At 41.4% G+C, this 15,525-nt stretch overlaps 1 protein-coding gene across 2 annotated transcripts; it reads left to right on the forward strand.

Moving 5' to 3' along the window:
- Window positions 1–1,282: 1,282 nt before the first annotated feature.
- Window positions 1,283–13,973, forward strand: pdp1 (pyruvate dehydrogenase phosphatase catalytic subunit 1). 2 transcript variants are annotated; one of them, XM_026184412.1, is made up of 9 exons: window positions 1,283–1,427; window positions 7,536–7,858; window positions 7,939–8,106; window positions 8,750–8,961; window positions 9,876–9,957; window positions 10,504–10,598; window positions 10,692–10,860; window positions 10,945–11,163; window positions 12,130–13,973. In XM_026184412.1, the coding sequence occupies exons 2-9, from the start codon at window positions 7,607–7,609 to the stop codon at window positions 12,508–12,510; spliced, it is 1,578 nt and encodes a 525-aa protein (XP_026040197.1). In that variant the 5' UTR covers window positions 1,283–1,427; window positions 7,536–7,606; the 3' UTR covers window positions 12,511–13,973. The 2 variants fall into 2 exon arrangements, with proteins under 2 accessions (XP_026040197.1, XP_026040198.1); XM_026184413.1 differs by lacking the exon at window positions 1,283–1,427 and adding an exon at window positions 1,434–1,525.
- The last annotated feature ends 1,552 nt before the right edge of the window (window positions 13,974–15,525 follow it).

Here is a 15,525-nt window from a genome sequence, read left to right on the forward strand (position 1 = left end):
TTTTAATTGTATAGAGGAAGGTTCCTGACTGAAGCTAGAAAAACGCTGGCCACCATGAAAAAGTTATGATCTTTTATTTTTATTTCTCTCTGTCTTGGTTTTCTTTCTTGACTGTGTGCCTTTTAATGCAGATGCTTTACTGAAATATGTCTGGCTCTGTTACCTCAGGCATAGTGGGGAATGTTCTCATTGCCTTTTGCTGTTGCATATTCCAAATCCGGCACACTACCAGTGCACTGTTCATGCTACCATGGTATGGTATTGCATTAGTACACATGGTGTTACATCTGTGAAGACTCCATCAATGATGAGTGGTGTAACTCCTACAAAGAGGTTTGGTGCATTGAAAAAAAATTTGGGAAATATTTCAGCAAGGTAATGCTTAACTGCACTGCATGATTTACAGTATGGTGGTTCCATAGATTAACTGACTAACCTGGCCTGCCTGGATTCCAGACTTGTGAAGACATTAGAACACCTCCAAGCTGCTGAACTCAAGAAAAAATATTAATAATTTTCTTTCAATAGTACAGAAACTGGGCTCATTAATACACAAAGTGTTCTTAAAAGAAGAAGCATTGCAGTGCGGTGCTAAATAGACCGAATCCTTTTTTTTTTTTTTTTTAAACGTCTTGCTGACATCAAATTTAAATCCATCCATAGCCCAACCAAGGTAGCCCATCTGCTTCAAGTTTCAACATACCATAGATTATCATCTGCATACCTGCATAACGTGTGGTTTTTGAGTTACTGTTGTCTTCCTATCAGCTCAAACCGGACTGCCCAGTCTCCTGTGACATCAACAAGGCATTTTCACCTAGTGAACTGGATGTTTTCTGTTTTTCGGACCACTCGCTGTGAAACCCGGAGAAGTGTGGCACCAACCATTCTACTTTCAAAGTCACTTAAATCACTGTTCATCCCCACTCTGATGCTCCATTTGAACTTCAGCAGTTCGTTTTGATCATGTCTACATGTCTAAATGCATTGAGTTGCTGCCACTTGATTGCCTGAGTGGAAATCTAGAAGGATAAGAGGAACAGATGTACTTAACAAATCTTTTTTTTTTCTGGTTTATTTTAAGACTCTTTTATTCTTCAAATGACAAATTGTAAATTCAGAAACAAAATAAAACATTATAAATGTACAGATTATAAAATTGTTTATTAAATTATAAAATTTACATATACTAAAAACTAAAAAGCGGATCGCTTTTCTTGGGTCACAGCAGTTCTGATCCTATCTAGAAGTGGGGCTTTAAAAAGCACATCCTGACTTTGTGCATGTGGTTATGCTTCCACGTCATCACGTCTGCTAGCCCTTAGCCAATCAGAGTTCACTCCACCGGGTGGCGCTCCCGAATGATACACAGAGGGGTCGGCGTTAAGCCATGAGCTCAAATAACTTCTTTACATCCGCTGGTTGAGGTAAGCCATAACTTTGCACCTCGTTTGAACTTTTCACTCTTGCAGGTTAAGATGCGTTGAAGTCCGGAGGATTTTTCCCGGGTGTAGTCGCGTCTTATGTAAGCAAACCGTATCCAGTTTGGTGGGTGTAACCTGGACACCACTAGCAGCCGTTAGCATGAATTTGGCTACTGTACCCATTTAACTAACCTTGTTTGACAGCTTTCCTGTTCCTATTTTATTGTCATGTTGTGGCTCTGAGACTACGCCTCCATGTTTTTAGTCGGTCTCCTCCAATACTGGCTGGTTGGTTTACAGACCTGCTTTGCAACTAGCAAGGAAAGGCTAGTGATGACAACAAACATGGCAACTTAGTTGCAGAGATCCAAGCTGGGACGGGCCCTCAGTGGTCTGTGTGCCTCACACATAGTTTGGGCTTTCTCCATATGGGGTCAGCCTGCAAGACGCCGTCACTGTAAGGAGTACGTTTTTACCCGAGCATCCATCACCTTTGTTGCTCCATCACTGTCCGCACACTTTAAGAGTTTTTCCACATTTTGATGGTCTGTAGATATAACAGGCGAAACATAGAGCGGAAACGTCTTTTTAGGAGCTGGTAATTTTATTTTTACAGTTCTGACGCTATTTTACTTCCGTAATACAGGTCTTTTTCCCCCTTTCTTTTCTTTTTTAGACTAGTGGAAAGAAAACGCTCAAAGTACACATTTGCTTGTTTATTCTATTAAGGTTTGACTGCTGGAAGTGTATGCACACTGCCTTATTTGCATGTCTGGATATGTAGCTTCTTACCATTTTAAATACATAAAGGTATCTGACTGTTTTCAGAATCAGCTGAGGAAGTTTCATATCTGTTGGTTTCTCTTTTCACCCTGTTCTCGTGACTCGTCTTAAATTATTAAATGAGGGCAGATTTTATGAACAGTTGCAGTGAGGATCCGGTTTACTGGGTCATCCTGACCAGTCATTTAGATTCAAGAACTAAATGTCAGGGGCGAGTTACTGCCAGGGCTATTTTTAACAGTCAGTGTGCAGAGTTGCTGACCTATAGAGAAGAGTGCAGAGTACAACTCATGGCAGATGTCGTCTCCAGTGGCGCTATCTCTAATCCAGGTTTTTCTCAATACTCCAGGACAGAAATGGTTAAACCTCGTCAAACTATATAAATGAAACTAAAACACTTTCTATTATTCCTGAAGGAGGCTCTACACTGCCCCTATCTGAGATTATGGGACATAATCACTGTAACAATATCTTTGAGAGTTGACATTTCTTCTCTAAATATTCAACACAGTGTTCATGCAAATTAAATTTATTAATAAGAGCAATTTTGTTGAGAGTACACGCTCACCGGAGCTACTTTATTAGGTACACATTGCTAGTGCTGGTTTTGACCTCCTTTTTGCCTTCAGAACTGTCTTAACTCTTTGTGGCACAGATTCAACAAGGTGCCTGAAACATTTGTCAGAGATTTTGGTCCATATTGACACAGTGGCATTAGACTATTACTGCAGATTGGTCAGCTGCACATCTATGATCTGAATCTCTGGTTTCACCACATCAAAAATTGCTCAATTTGATTGAGATCTGTTGACTGTGAAGGCTATTTGAGTGCAGTGAACGTGGTGTGTTATCCTGCTGGAGGCAGCCATCAGAAGATGGTACGCTGTGGTCATAAAGGGATGCATATGATCAGCAACAATACTCGAGTAAGTTGAGGCGCTTTATCAATGTTCATGTGGTACTGAAGGGTCCAAAGTGTGCAAAAAAAAAGAAAAAAAAACATCCCCCACACCACAAGGATTAATACAAGGCACCATGAGTCTGTGTGAATTTTTCAGTTTCCTGTTACTAGCTGACAGAAGGGACACTTGGTGTGGTCTTCTGTTGTTGTAGCCCATCTGCTTCAAGGTTTGATATATTTCGTGCATGCAGAGATGCTCTTCTGCATACCTTAGTTATTATTTGAGTTACTGTTGCCTTCCGATAAGCTTAAAGCAGTCTGGTGATTCTCTACTGACCTCTGGCATTGATGCCTTTTCACCCACTTACTTTTTCACCTACTTTTTTCAGACCTTTGGCTGTAAGCCCTAGATATGTCTGTTTGGTAGAATCCCAGTAGATCTGTAGTTTCTGAAATACTCAAAACCATCCCTTTGGCACCATCAACCATGCCACATATAAAGTCACTAAAATCACCGTTTTTCCCCATTCTGATGCTTGTGAGTTGCTGCCATGTGATCGTCTGATTGAATAGTTGTACCTAATAAAGTGACCAGCCTCATAAATGTTTTTACTTCAAATTGAGGCTTTGTGGTCCTGCACTACTGTAACACATTATGCAGCAAGGACCTTCTGTTTGTCTCTCTTTCTCTATTGTTTCAAACTAGGGCTGCCACAAACGATTATTTTGATAGTCGACTAGTCACAGATTATTTTTGCGATTAGTGGACTAATCAGATCATGCATCCATTAGACGTACAGCGTGCAGCTTATTGCACCGCACCAGCATGCATCTGCTCTTATATAACTATCATTAGCTTACAGCTTTAAGTGTTTAAGGTATGTGCTAACTAAAAGTAAAGACAAGATGGTAGTTTATTAAATTGTAATGAAATTTGCAGATTGTTTCGAAGTTGAAGTTTAATAAACTCCTTGCTATCTAAAATATAATGGGACGCCGGAGTACATTCCCGAGCATCTCACACTTCTGATAATCGGTTGTCTTCTTGAGGTTTATTCAGCTGTGTAAAAACTACAACTTTAATCTCAGCCAAACCGATTTACTCAGGAACAAATAAAATACAAAAAAAAGCCAAACAATAACATTTTAAGTTATCTAAGTGACTTATATTACATGTTTAACCTGAGTAGCGAAAGACCATGGTGGGTTTGAAACCGATTTGCCGGGAGTCCGGTGTTCTCACAGGCTCTAGTGAGCCTTGCCCCCGGCTAGCTATTGAGCTAGTGGGTAACAGACGTCTCCGAAAGCGTCGGAGCGCTTTTGAAAATATGTTGGTGTCTTGATAAACTGAGAAGATATTTGAGGTTTACAAAGCTACATTCTCACCTAAAAATATGTTAAAAGTTTATTTTGTGACCCAGAAAGAATAACTAGAAAAATTTGCATTTCCTGCAAAAATGCTGTGTGGATGCCTTAACGCTGAAGATTTCTGCTGAAAAAGTTGAAAAAAAAAATGTTGCCCTAGAGCAGGATTTGAACGTTGCCCTTCTGGTCTCAAGGCGGCTTCTCATCTCACTGAGCCAAACTGATTCTCACAAAGAAGAGGCGGAGAGACTGACAATTGTGCTGAAATGAGCGGAAGCGGCTGAGAATTGTGCTGATAAGAGGTGAAAGGCTGAAAACTTGGCAGAAAAGAGGTGAATTAGCAGAATTTCTGCTGAAAAGAGTATTTTCTGAAAACAGCTGAGATTTGTGCTAATAAGAGGTGAAAAGGCTGAAAGTTTTTCAGAAGAGGTTAATTAAGCAGAATTTGGGCAGAAAAGAGGTGAAAATTCTGCTGAAAAGAGTTCAATTAGCAGAATTTCTGCTGAAAAGAGTTAAAAAAGTTTAACTGTTAACTGAAAGAAATGTTGCCATAAGCGGGATTTGAACCCAGGCCTCCCAGTCTGAGAACGGATGCTCATCTCACTGAGCTAGAACACAGGTCAACCTGGCAAGGAAAATCAGTGAGGCCACTGATAATATGGCAGAAATGGGCAAAAAATATTGCAAAAAAATTCAATATCTCAAAAAGTATAGAAGTTATGAGCACCAAAAGTCATAGAAATTCAATATCTCAAAAAGTATAGAAGTTATGAGCACCAAAAGTCATAGCCCGCATTAGCAGAAATAGCAGAATTTTTTAAAAGTTTGAATGGCGAAAATCGGATAAAAACTGTGGGAGTCGTTAAGTGCCAAAAAGTGTACGGAAGCAACTAGAATATAGTGGAATAAATAGAAACAGGAACTCAATAGTGTGGATGCCCTTTGAGGGCATCCACACAATAAGAGTAATATTAAAACTAACTAGCTGCTGCCATTGTTGGAAACTGAGCTGGGCTGCGCTATGAATTCTGGGCAGCGCTGCCATCTTCTGTTTCAGTCCGTTATTACACTCTTAAATTCAGTTGTAAACGATTTTGATTGTCGACGTAATTGTGACTAGTCGACTAATTGTGGCAGCCCTATTTCAAACAATGAAGGACTTGTTCATCCAGTATGTAGTTGGTCAGCATGCTGTGTGTTTAAGCGCTAAAGAAATGGCGATACAGAGATCACAACTATTTAAAGATCCCCTCCTCAACACAACTATTCCTGAGCACAGAAGTAGGGCTGCTCAATTAATCGAATTTTAATCACGATTACGATATGGGCTTTCAACGATCATTAAAAATGACTGAGCCGATTATTAGCCCCTCCCTCATTTATCCGCGACACCTTAAAGGCCGGTCCGTGAAAATATTGTCGGGCATAAACCGGTCCGTGGCGCAAAAAAGGTTGGAGACCGCTGATTAAGAGGACCCGAGGGAAGCTCGGAAAGCTAAGCAGAAGTTATTTGGAGAGGAGAGTGACTGCCGTTGGTTGAAAAGAGAGGTAAAAAAAAAAAAAAACTTCAGTGGTGTTGCACACTATTTTATATTATTTTTTAAAGTCATTGTTAACCCTTTAAATCCGGTCAGAGCAGCACGCTCCGTTTTGTGTAACTACTTTTAAATCCCTGTAGAATCTGAACCATGTAAGCTAGCGCAATAATTTGTTTTGCATATGAAACCGGAGGAGTTGTACTTACAACTTATGCCATCAGCTTGTCCTCGGTCACGGTTTCCTTCCACATAAAGCTTTGCAAAAATTGCATAAAAAGCGCTTGAAGGAACAAAAACATAATATTCCAGAAACACGCTTTGCCGATCCGATCAGCTGTTCGTAACACTTCCCACAGTGAAACAGATGTCAGCGCGAACTGTCGCATGTCCGCCATTTCCTGGCCGAAACCGGAAGTGACGTCATTTTCGCGGAAATGTAGTTTTTTACTTGTAGACCTTAAAAACCTCTACTGGTCATGTTTGACTTTTCTGAATAGTTTCTGGGATGCTTTGAACTCGAATTGCACTGCTGGAAATAGTTTATTTTGATGCACCTGCTGTTTTCTTTGCAAATTTGCATCATAGGATTGTTTTTTTTGTTTTACCTGCAGTGTATATAAAAATTGGTATATCTCCAAAATAAAACTATGAAGACACTCAAAATAAATTTCCTGTTGTTGTAAACTATTTTTTGCAACTTTTTTGTATTTAAAGTTTTGAAGGATAAGCCTCTTAAATTTCTCCAAGTAGAAATATATGTAAAAAAACAAAACAAAAACGATTTTCAATTTTTTTGTAGTTTATTGCACTTTTTTGCAATTAATGTAGTTACTATGGACTTAATGCATACATATTATTAAAATATGGGCTATAACAGTTATTTAGCAACTTGAAATGCTCCCACAAATGGCACTACAACATGTAAAAAAATAATATAAGCTCTGGCGGACTTGGTTCTATAGTAGGTCTTAAAGGGTTAAATAAATATCGTCAAATAATCACGATCTCAATTTCAGTGAAAATAATCGTGATTATCATTTTTGCCATAATCGAGCAGCCCTACACAGAAGTATTGAAATTCATGTATTTTTTTTTACTGCATCATCTTTACATGGATCCCTTACTTTGACCTATTCTGTTTCACAGTAATGTTGGGCTCCATAAAGTTTCCAGTACAGCAAGCAGTCAATCAACAGCCCAACATTTAACCAGCGAACTGATTTAATCTGAATTGCCCACAGGCAAAATATGTGAATGGTCACTGCAGGAGTCAGGTTTAAAGGATTTGTCTGAACATTAACTTTCAAGTATCATGTCGGCAGTTACTATGGAAAAACTGTTTTTACGTTATTCTGTCATAAAGCTTACGACCAGCTGCAAAATCTCGTCACATCATCCCAGTTTGTTTGCACAGTGTTTGCTTAATGGTCTATGCCAGGGACACTCTGCCCCTCTGCTGATGAATGCAGCTTAAAGAAAAGGACCTCCATCTGCTGCTCTCTGACCGCTGTACCTCTTCAATAGGTGTGGTTACATCAGCACTGCAGAGTGTGTGTGTGCGTGCGCGCCTGCCTGCCTGCAGGGTACCGTCAGCCATGCCTGTGACATCTCAGCTGCTCAGGGCTTTGCCTCGCTCCAAGGTCTTGGCCTCCAGTCTGTTACCATGCCAACAACACCAGTCCCAGTTTGGGCCTGTAGCTCACCTACCTGCCTCAAGAAAGTCGGCTCACATGTGGCAACGACGCCAGCCATCAAGAAGTTACCAGACATCCTCAGTTCTCCACAGCTACATCCTCACCCCTCCGCAGGTCAACTCCATTCTCAAAGCCAACGAGTACAGCTTTAAGGTTTGTTGGGTTGTAGATAAAATGCATTTTGCCATCCGTAGTAGCATTGCTGTAGTTTACTATTCATGCTGTAATCCCAGGTGCCAGAGTTTGATGGGAAAAATGTGTCTTCGGTGATGGGTTTCGAAAGTAATCAGCTGCCAGCCAACGCTCCCATCGAAGATCGCCGCAGCGCAGCCACGTGCCTGCAGACGCGAGGGATGCTGCTCGGCGTGTTTGACGGCCACGCTGGCTGCGCCTGTGCACAGGTAAACTGGGACACTTAGCCTGCGTGTCATTTTAACTGGTTATCTTACTTTTCTCCAGCAGCGTAGCTTGGACTCAAACTCAAACCTTACTACTTTTTTCTTTCTTGTTTTTCTTGGCAGACCCTCATTTTCTTCATCAAACTTTATCCAGAAAGTTGATTATTTAGCTCGTATTGAATTGAATATTGAAAGAAATTGCTCAGACATGTCAGATTGAGTAAAAAACCTCATAATTGTCGATAATTTGTGGTCTATTTTTCCTCAGTGACATTTATTGTCACTAGCTCTGACACAGTTATCCTGCATAGCATTTTAACTGATTAGCTTTCTTTGCTCTAAAGGCGTAGCTTGCAAATCCAAACGATTGTGATTGAATTTTTTTTGGTGCAATCTGCAAACTATCCATCCATCCATTCGCTTCTGCTTCTCCTTTTCAGGGTCGCGGGGGGCGCTGGAGCCTATCCCAGCTTGAATTTTTTTTGGTGCAATCTGCAAACTAACAATGTGTAAATATTTCATTTTGTGCAAATATTTGAAAGGCTGCACAGCTGTTGGGGCACGATGCACCTTTCTGTGTTATGTTTGCCACTGTGTGTCTTTATGCAATTGTACTGTTTCCTGTGCAACAAACTCTTCTCTGCAGGCGCTGAGTGAGCGGTTGTTTTACTACATAGCAGTGTCACTGCTGCCCCACAACACTCTGTGTGAGCTTGAGGCAGCGGTGGAGGCCGGCAGGGCTCTTAGTCCCATCTTGCAGTGGCACAAACACCCCAACGACTACTTCAGTAGGGAGGCTCAGAGGCTCTACTTCAACAGCCTTCGAACCTACTGGCAGGAATTAATCGATCTAACCAGGTGAGGAATGTGAAAGTCAGCAGAGTACACACTTCTACGTCTAAAGGCCACTGTGTTAAAAAACAAAGAAACAAACAAAGAACCCCCCCACCCCGGGCGTTTTGTATTAAAATGAGAGCAATTCGTTTCTCAAACTTTCTCAAGCAGCCTCTGCTGGACTCAGCTCAGCGTTTGCCTCACAAATGTGTGTTCATTGCCTGGGTTTTCACTGGGTACGTCTAATCAGATCATCACACAGCAGCAGCTAAGTGCATTTAGGCTTGTAGACATGGTCAAGACGACCGCCCAGTGGTGTCAGCTAGTAACAGAAAACTGAGGATGCAGTTTGCATGGGTTCACCAAAACTGGACAAAAGAAGCTTTCCTTGTCTGATGAGTCTCAAATTCTGCTGTGACATTTTGGATGACAGGGTCTGAATTTGGTGTAAACAACATGAAAGCACAGATCCATCCTGCTGTGCATCAGTGGTTCAGGCTGCTGGTGGTGTAATAGTATAGGGGAAATGTTCTTGGCACAGTTTGGGCCCCCTTAGCATAAACATCATTTTGCAGCCTACCCGAGGAGTCGTAGTGGCCTGCATCTTCTGTTGTCTTCAAGGTGTACCTAATAAAATGTCCAGTTAATGTATGATGTTTACAAATGCATTCTTTGTCTTTTGGCCTTTCCAGTATGTCAAAAGCATTAGTAGACCGTCATCTGTTCTGATTCACAGAAGTGTAATTTTTCTCCCCAGTGTTTGGCCTTGGCAAACATTTCCTTCTTTCTCATTTTATTTTCATCTTTACCTGGTAGCAGCACACCCACACCAACATAGGCCGGTGTGTTGTTTTCCAGTAGTGCTGTTTTTGGTCTCTGTTCTCGACCTGTGCCTCCTGCTTTTATCCGATTCACTCAAGTGTTCTCCCTGTTTTCAGCCCAGGTGACGTTCCAGACACCCGCGAGGCGTTGCTGAATGCCTTCAAGAGGCTCGACAATGATATTTCACTGGAAGCTCAGGTATGAACTGTAAAAAATCCAAGGTGTGCCTTGTGAACATGCTAATACAGTTTGGTGTGACTAGTTTATGTTCCAAGTTTTACTTTAAGGAGGCAAACTTAGGAGCTCTGAATTAACTCCCAAGTGAGACCCTGAGTGTCATCGACTCATTTTATCATTAGAGTAATTTCTGGCCTTTTATCATCTCCCTGATTTACTTTCCATGTCTGACATTATTTCAGCTTCATTATGAAACTTGCAGTGGTTATTATTGCAGTTGTAGCCCAGGGCAGTCCTCCTCATAGTGTGCCCGCATGCAGTGTAAGCTGATATTGGCTGAGCACAAATTCAGAATATCACGGACATGTTAGCCTGATTTAAATTGTGCCAAGACTTGAGTTCAGTTTGACACATTAAGCCACATATTGAATAACATTTCTCCACAGCAGCAATGCCAAAAAATGTGAGCATCCAAATTTAAACTTTTATGGCTCAAAGGGGAGCTTGTGTGTCAGTGCCTGCCTGTCTAGTAAGCACAGTCCTTTCCTGCTTTATTTTGCTCTGCAGGTTGGAGACCCAAATGCTTTTTTGCACTACTGGGTTCTGAGAGTGGCCTTTTCTGGAGCAACAGCCTGTGTGGCTCACATTGATGGACCAGACCTGTATGAACAATAAATACATGGTTTAATGCATTATAGCAACATTAAAGGGATGAAATAGATTTTTTTTGTAACGTTGTCTCTTTGTTTCTGAAGCTTTATAGCCAATGCAGGAGATGCTCGGGCAGTTTTGGGTGTCCAAGAAGAGGATGGTTCATTCAGCGCTCACACATTCTCCAATGACCATAACGCCCAGAATGAGAGCGAGGTGGCTCGGATACGGAGCGAACACCCTCCATCAGAGAGAAAAACGGTCATCCGTCAGGTACTGCACTCGTTAATCTGCTCATTGTGATTGTGTTTACAACCTTTATTAAAACCTCGCCACCATATTTTTCTTCTTTGTCAGGAGCGGCTGCTCGGCTTGCTCATGCCTTTCCGTGCGTTCGGGGATGTGAAGTTCAAGTGGAGCATTGAGCTGCAGAAGCGCGTCTTGGAGTCCGGACCTGATCAGCTTCACGAAAATGAGCATACCAAGTTTATCCCCCCGAACTATCACACCCCTCCTTACTTGACCGCTGAGCCCGAGATCACGTATCACAAGCTGAGGCCACAGGATCGCTTCCTGGTAAGATGCAGCGGCGGTGCTGTCACCCATCCATCCATTCTCTTTTGCTTATCCAGTTCAGGAGCTGGAGCCTATGCCAGCTGTCACAGATGCAGGGTAAACCCTGGACAGGATCCCGACCTGTCAGTTAACCTAACCCCCGCTGCTGTGTCATACAAAATACATACAATGTGTTTTACATCAGGACATTTATTTCCTGGCAGTCTTATCGTTTTTCCACATCTGTCCCAAAAATATACTGCCCTTCAACATTTTGAAAACTTGTATGTCTACAGTCACGATGATCAATGCAACATCATCCCCATTCTTAATAAAGCTCTCATTCTTCACTGGTTAAAGGGCCCAGCATTAGTTGATTTAAAGCCCCGCATAAATCCGAGACGTAGGAACTGATCCAAAGAGTTGACACCTGGACATTTATTCTATTTATAAAATTAAACACATTATGGATCTGGGGTCTATATTTTATGTCAATAGGCTGAATAATGTCAGATTTTATGAGTCACATCTAATTAACTCTGAGAACTGAATAATGTGCTCTGAATCCTGATGTTTGTACCATTGTTCTCCTCAAAGTAGGCATCCATCCTCCAGATGTACCTTTTTTTCATTGCATGTAAAAGTGGGCTGTGCTATTTATTTAATTAAAAAGAAAGCTCTTCTTTTGAGGAAATATCTAGCTAATGCATGCTGTGTGACCTTTTCAAACAAAGGCTGTATTTATGAAGAAATAATTAGGTTTAGATGACTTATTCTCAGTGCCAGTATTTTCCCAAGCGAATGAATAATGTTAGCTACAGCTCCCATGCCGGCTTCAGTTACTACACTTGAATGTTTTCTGACTTACAGTTGTGGTTTTAAGTGTAAATACATTCATCATGGGCATGAATCTCATTGTGATTTTGGTCTTTTAATGATTTCTTTCGGTAGATTATATATACAATTATATGACTCTTCTCTCGGCAGGTGATTGGCTCTGATGGCCTTTGGGAGACCCTCCACAGGCAGGAAGTGATTCGTATCGTCGGGGAGTATTTGACTGGGGTCCACCAGCATCAGCCGCTCAAAGTCGGAGGATACAGGGTGACCTTAGGACAAATGCAGGGGCTGCTCGAGGAGCGAAAGGCTCGTGCGTCCTCAGCATTTGAAGATCAGAACGCCGCCACCCACCTGATGCGCCACGCGGTGGGAAACAACGAGTTTGGCACAGTGGACCACGAGAGGCTGTCAAAGATGCTGTCACTGCCCGAGGAGCTGGCTCGCATGTACCGCGATGACATCACCATCATCATCACGCAGTTTAACCCTCATGTGATTGGAGCACAGAGACAGGAAGGCCAGTCATGAGCTGCTCATTAGCCATGTAACACTGATCACACACACACAGCAGATCTGTATCTAAGCACACCGAGGACAAACCGGCCATATTCAGTATCTGTCCACCGGTAAATATCATTGTTTTAACACTATATAAAGAGTGTTATTTGTCTGTATGCAGTGCTGCGGTTTCTTATTAAGATGTCAGCTAAAAACTGGATGACGTTTCTTATAACGTGTTATTTATGCTGCCGCTCGTTGCCATTTTCGTGTACACTTCTCTTTGTAATAAGACACTGTTACAAACTGAAAATCTAGAAACTTCCAAAAAGGGTAAAGGACGTGGGAGTGGCTTAAAAAGCAATGAGGCTTTTAGCAACAGGGCTGACTCCACCTGTTGTTCTATTATGGATTTTAAATAGGCTGTGCCCCGACTGTAGCGTGCTCTCGTTTTCGGCTACAAGCAGGATGCAGTCATTTCTCTTTGTAGTTTGTTTCTGAGGGACTGTTGTTACGACCTGGGCTGATTCATTGACTTGTTTTTACCCTGTGACATTGTATGAGATGTTCTTGGTGAATCTAAACACAGATGCTTTGTTCTGTGTTTACAGTGAGATCTACTCCACTGATTTCAGAGTGTTAAGGTGTTCACATTGATGTCCACGTCCAATGTGGAGGTAAATACTCTAGAATGTAGGCTACAAGCCAACTCTTAAACCTCATACGGCTCAAAATAAAGTTGAGGGCTCACAGTTTAAGTTAGAGGGAAGTCATTCTGTTACACAGAGAAACTAGGGAGGAAGGAGTTGTAGTTTGAGTGCTCGCTGCTCGCATTAAAGGCTTAACTTGGGAAGAAGAGATGTTTTTTCATCCTTAAGGTCACAAACTGGAAAGGTCAGGAACTGGTGACATAAGTGATCGTTTTCACTTTGAATCCAGTGTACTTTCACACAGAGCAATGACAAAAGCACCTCACTGAAGATCTGAGCTGTATGAGTACACTGATATTTACCTGTCTACTAACAAATGGAGTTATTCTCCATATGTAATGCTGCTTTGTATCCCTGATAATAGAGGATCAAAGTCAGACTTCCTGTTAATGTGCACCTTAATGCACACACTGACCTTGTTTGTTTGTTTTTTTTGTTTGTTTTTTTACCTTGAGTTTCTTTTCCAAATATTGAAGGGTTAAAAACCATATACATATGACAGGTCATTTATAGTGTAACAGGTTGTTGCAGATTGGAAGTTTATCATTCATGTGATTAATAAGAATCAAAGCAGCAAACCAACCCCTCCTGTTACTTAGAAATCAGGGTTGTGGTTGTTGAATGAGCAGAATGTACATTTGAAAGAAGCTGTTTGAATAGTAAATATTATTTATTCAGCTTTTGGAGTATGTGACACATCATTTCTGTTGTATGTATAAATTTTAACTTATGTGGGTTGAGTTTTGTATATGGAATGCTTTAATAAAACGCCAAATACAGAAATCCTGGTACTGTTCGGTTTGTTTTGGGTTATACAAAGAAGGCCACCAGAATAGTGCTTCAGCCAGGAAGGTTCTGACCTTCAAACACCTGGAAGGTCAGTGTGCCTCAGGTGTGTCGTCACTATACACACAGGTAGGTTAAATGTTACATGTGGCGCAGTGCTCATGGGACAGTTGGAGCTTTACTGTGTTTGCTGCCACTAGGTAGTGCTGTTGCGCCAAACAGGCCAAGTGTCAAAAAGAGGCCAGAGGAGGTTTAACTACAACACAAACCTGTCGCTATGCTGTCGTCGGAGATTTGTGCTACAGCTGTGTCCTATAAGTTAACAGATGCACTTGGGCCAGCTTCTGTAGAGACACCAGTTCAACTGCTCGTTAATGCAAATATTGATGAATCAGCAACTTCATTGCATTTAGGCATGTAGACACATCAGGGTGCTCTGCTGTAGTTGAAACGGAGCAACTGAATGATTTTAACTCTTTATGAACCCAGCAAAGTTGTTGGTTCCTGATGGGCTGGTTTGAGTATTTAAGTTCAGTATTTCTGAGTGCCATGAATAATTAAAGCTGCTCCAAAGCAAAAGAAGCTTCAATCTGGTATTACCAAGCTGGACCTAATGAAGTGACCGGTGAGCAATGCAGCATTCAGATGCAAAAGTCAAAAATATCTTCTTCTTTTTTTGTAGCTTGTGATTAAAATAAATCAAAATTGTAATCTTTCTTCTGATTTTTTTTTTTCCCCCCACTCCTTTCACATGGAGAAGATCAACATATTAAAAGAGGATTGTAGTAATGATTTTATAAAATCTTTATTTGTATAAATCTGCATTTTACTTGCTTTTAGTTAATCCTTTAAAAGATCCTTGAACACACAAGCACAAGCTAACACAGCAGCCTTGTAAAGTTGTTACTACACTGGATGCACCATAAAACGATTTCAGCGTTTTTAAGACTTGGAATGATAATGACCCCGCCTCCAGGGTACAACAGGCTGTGTGACTGGGTCGTGAACATTGCAGCATGGCTTGTGTCATCAAACCCTGATGTACAATTGTCCAGGAGCAGCTGTTGCTCTCACCCCCAGGTTCTGCCAGAGAGGTTTCTTCCTGTTAAAAGGGAGTTTTTCCTTCCCACTGTCACCAAGTGCTTACTCACATGGAGTCATCTGATTGTGTGTGTCTGATCTGTCTTTACCTTTCAATATAAAGGACTTTGAGGAGACTTGTTCTGAACTGGTGTTTCAACTGAATTGCTATGTCACAAAGAGTCAGTGAGAGATGAATGCCTTACTGTATAAGCATTTTATTTCATTGTTGCGCTCACACTCAGTGGGTGTCTGGAAGAACTCGTGTGCATAGGTGACATTAGCCACTTTACTGGAAATAAACACCTCTGCGTATTTTGGTCAGTCACACACGTTGCTTCCGCTGCTCCAAGGACGTTATTTCCAGATTAGTGTGTAAATGATGAGTGAGTGCCTTTGTTTTACGGAAATTATAATGCAAATCACCCTTCATAATAAAACTGACTCACCAGAGTGCAGTATTACAACA

Source organism: Astatotilapia calliptera, chromosome 11 (genome assembly GCF_900246225.1).
Source record: "Astatotilapia calliptera chromosome 11, fAstCal1.2, whole genome shotgun sequence".
NCBI classification, from domain to species: domain Eukaryota; kingdom Metazoa; phylum Chordata; class Actinopteri; order Cichliformes; family Cichlidae; genus Astatotilapia; species Astatotilapia calliptera.

Excerpts from the sequence above, each read along its gene's own strand:
- pdp1 (XM_026184412.1), top strand. The coding sequence starts at position 7,607 with ATGCCTGTGACATCTCAGCTGCTCAGGGCTTTGCCTCGCTCCAAGGTC. Across the intron at positions 10,599-10,691 it reads CACATTGATGGACCAGACCT|CTTTATAGCCAATGCAGGAG; the intron begins GTATGAACAATA and ends TTGTTTCTGAAG. Across the intron at positions 11,164-12,129 it reads GGCCACAGGATCGCTTCCTG|GTGATTGGCTCTGATGGCCT; the intron begins GTAAGATGCAGC and ends TTCTCTCGGCAG.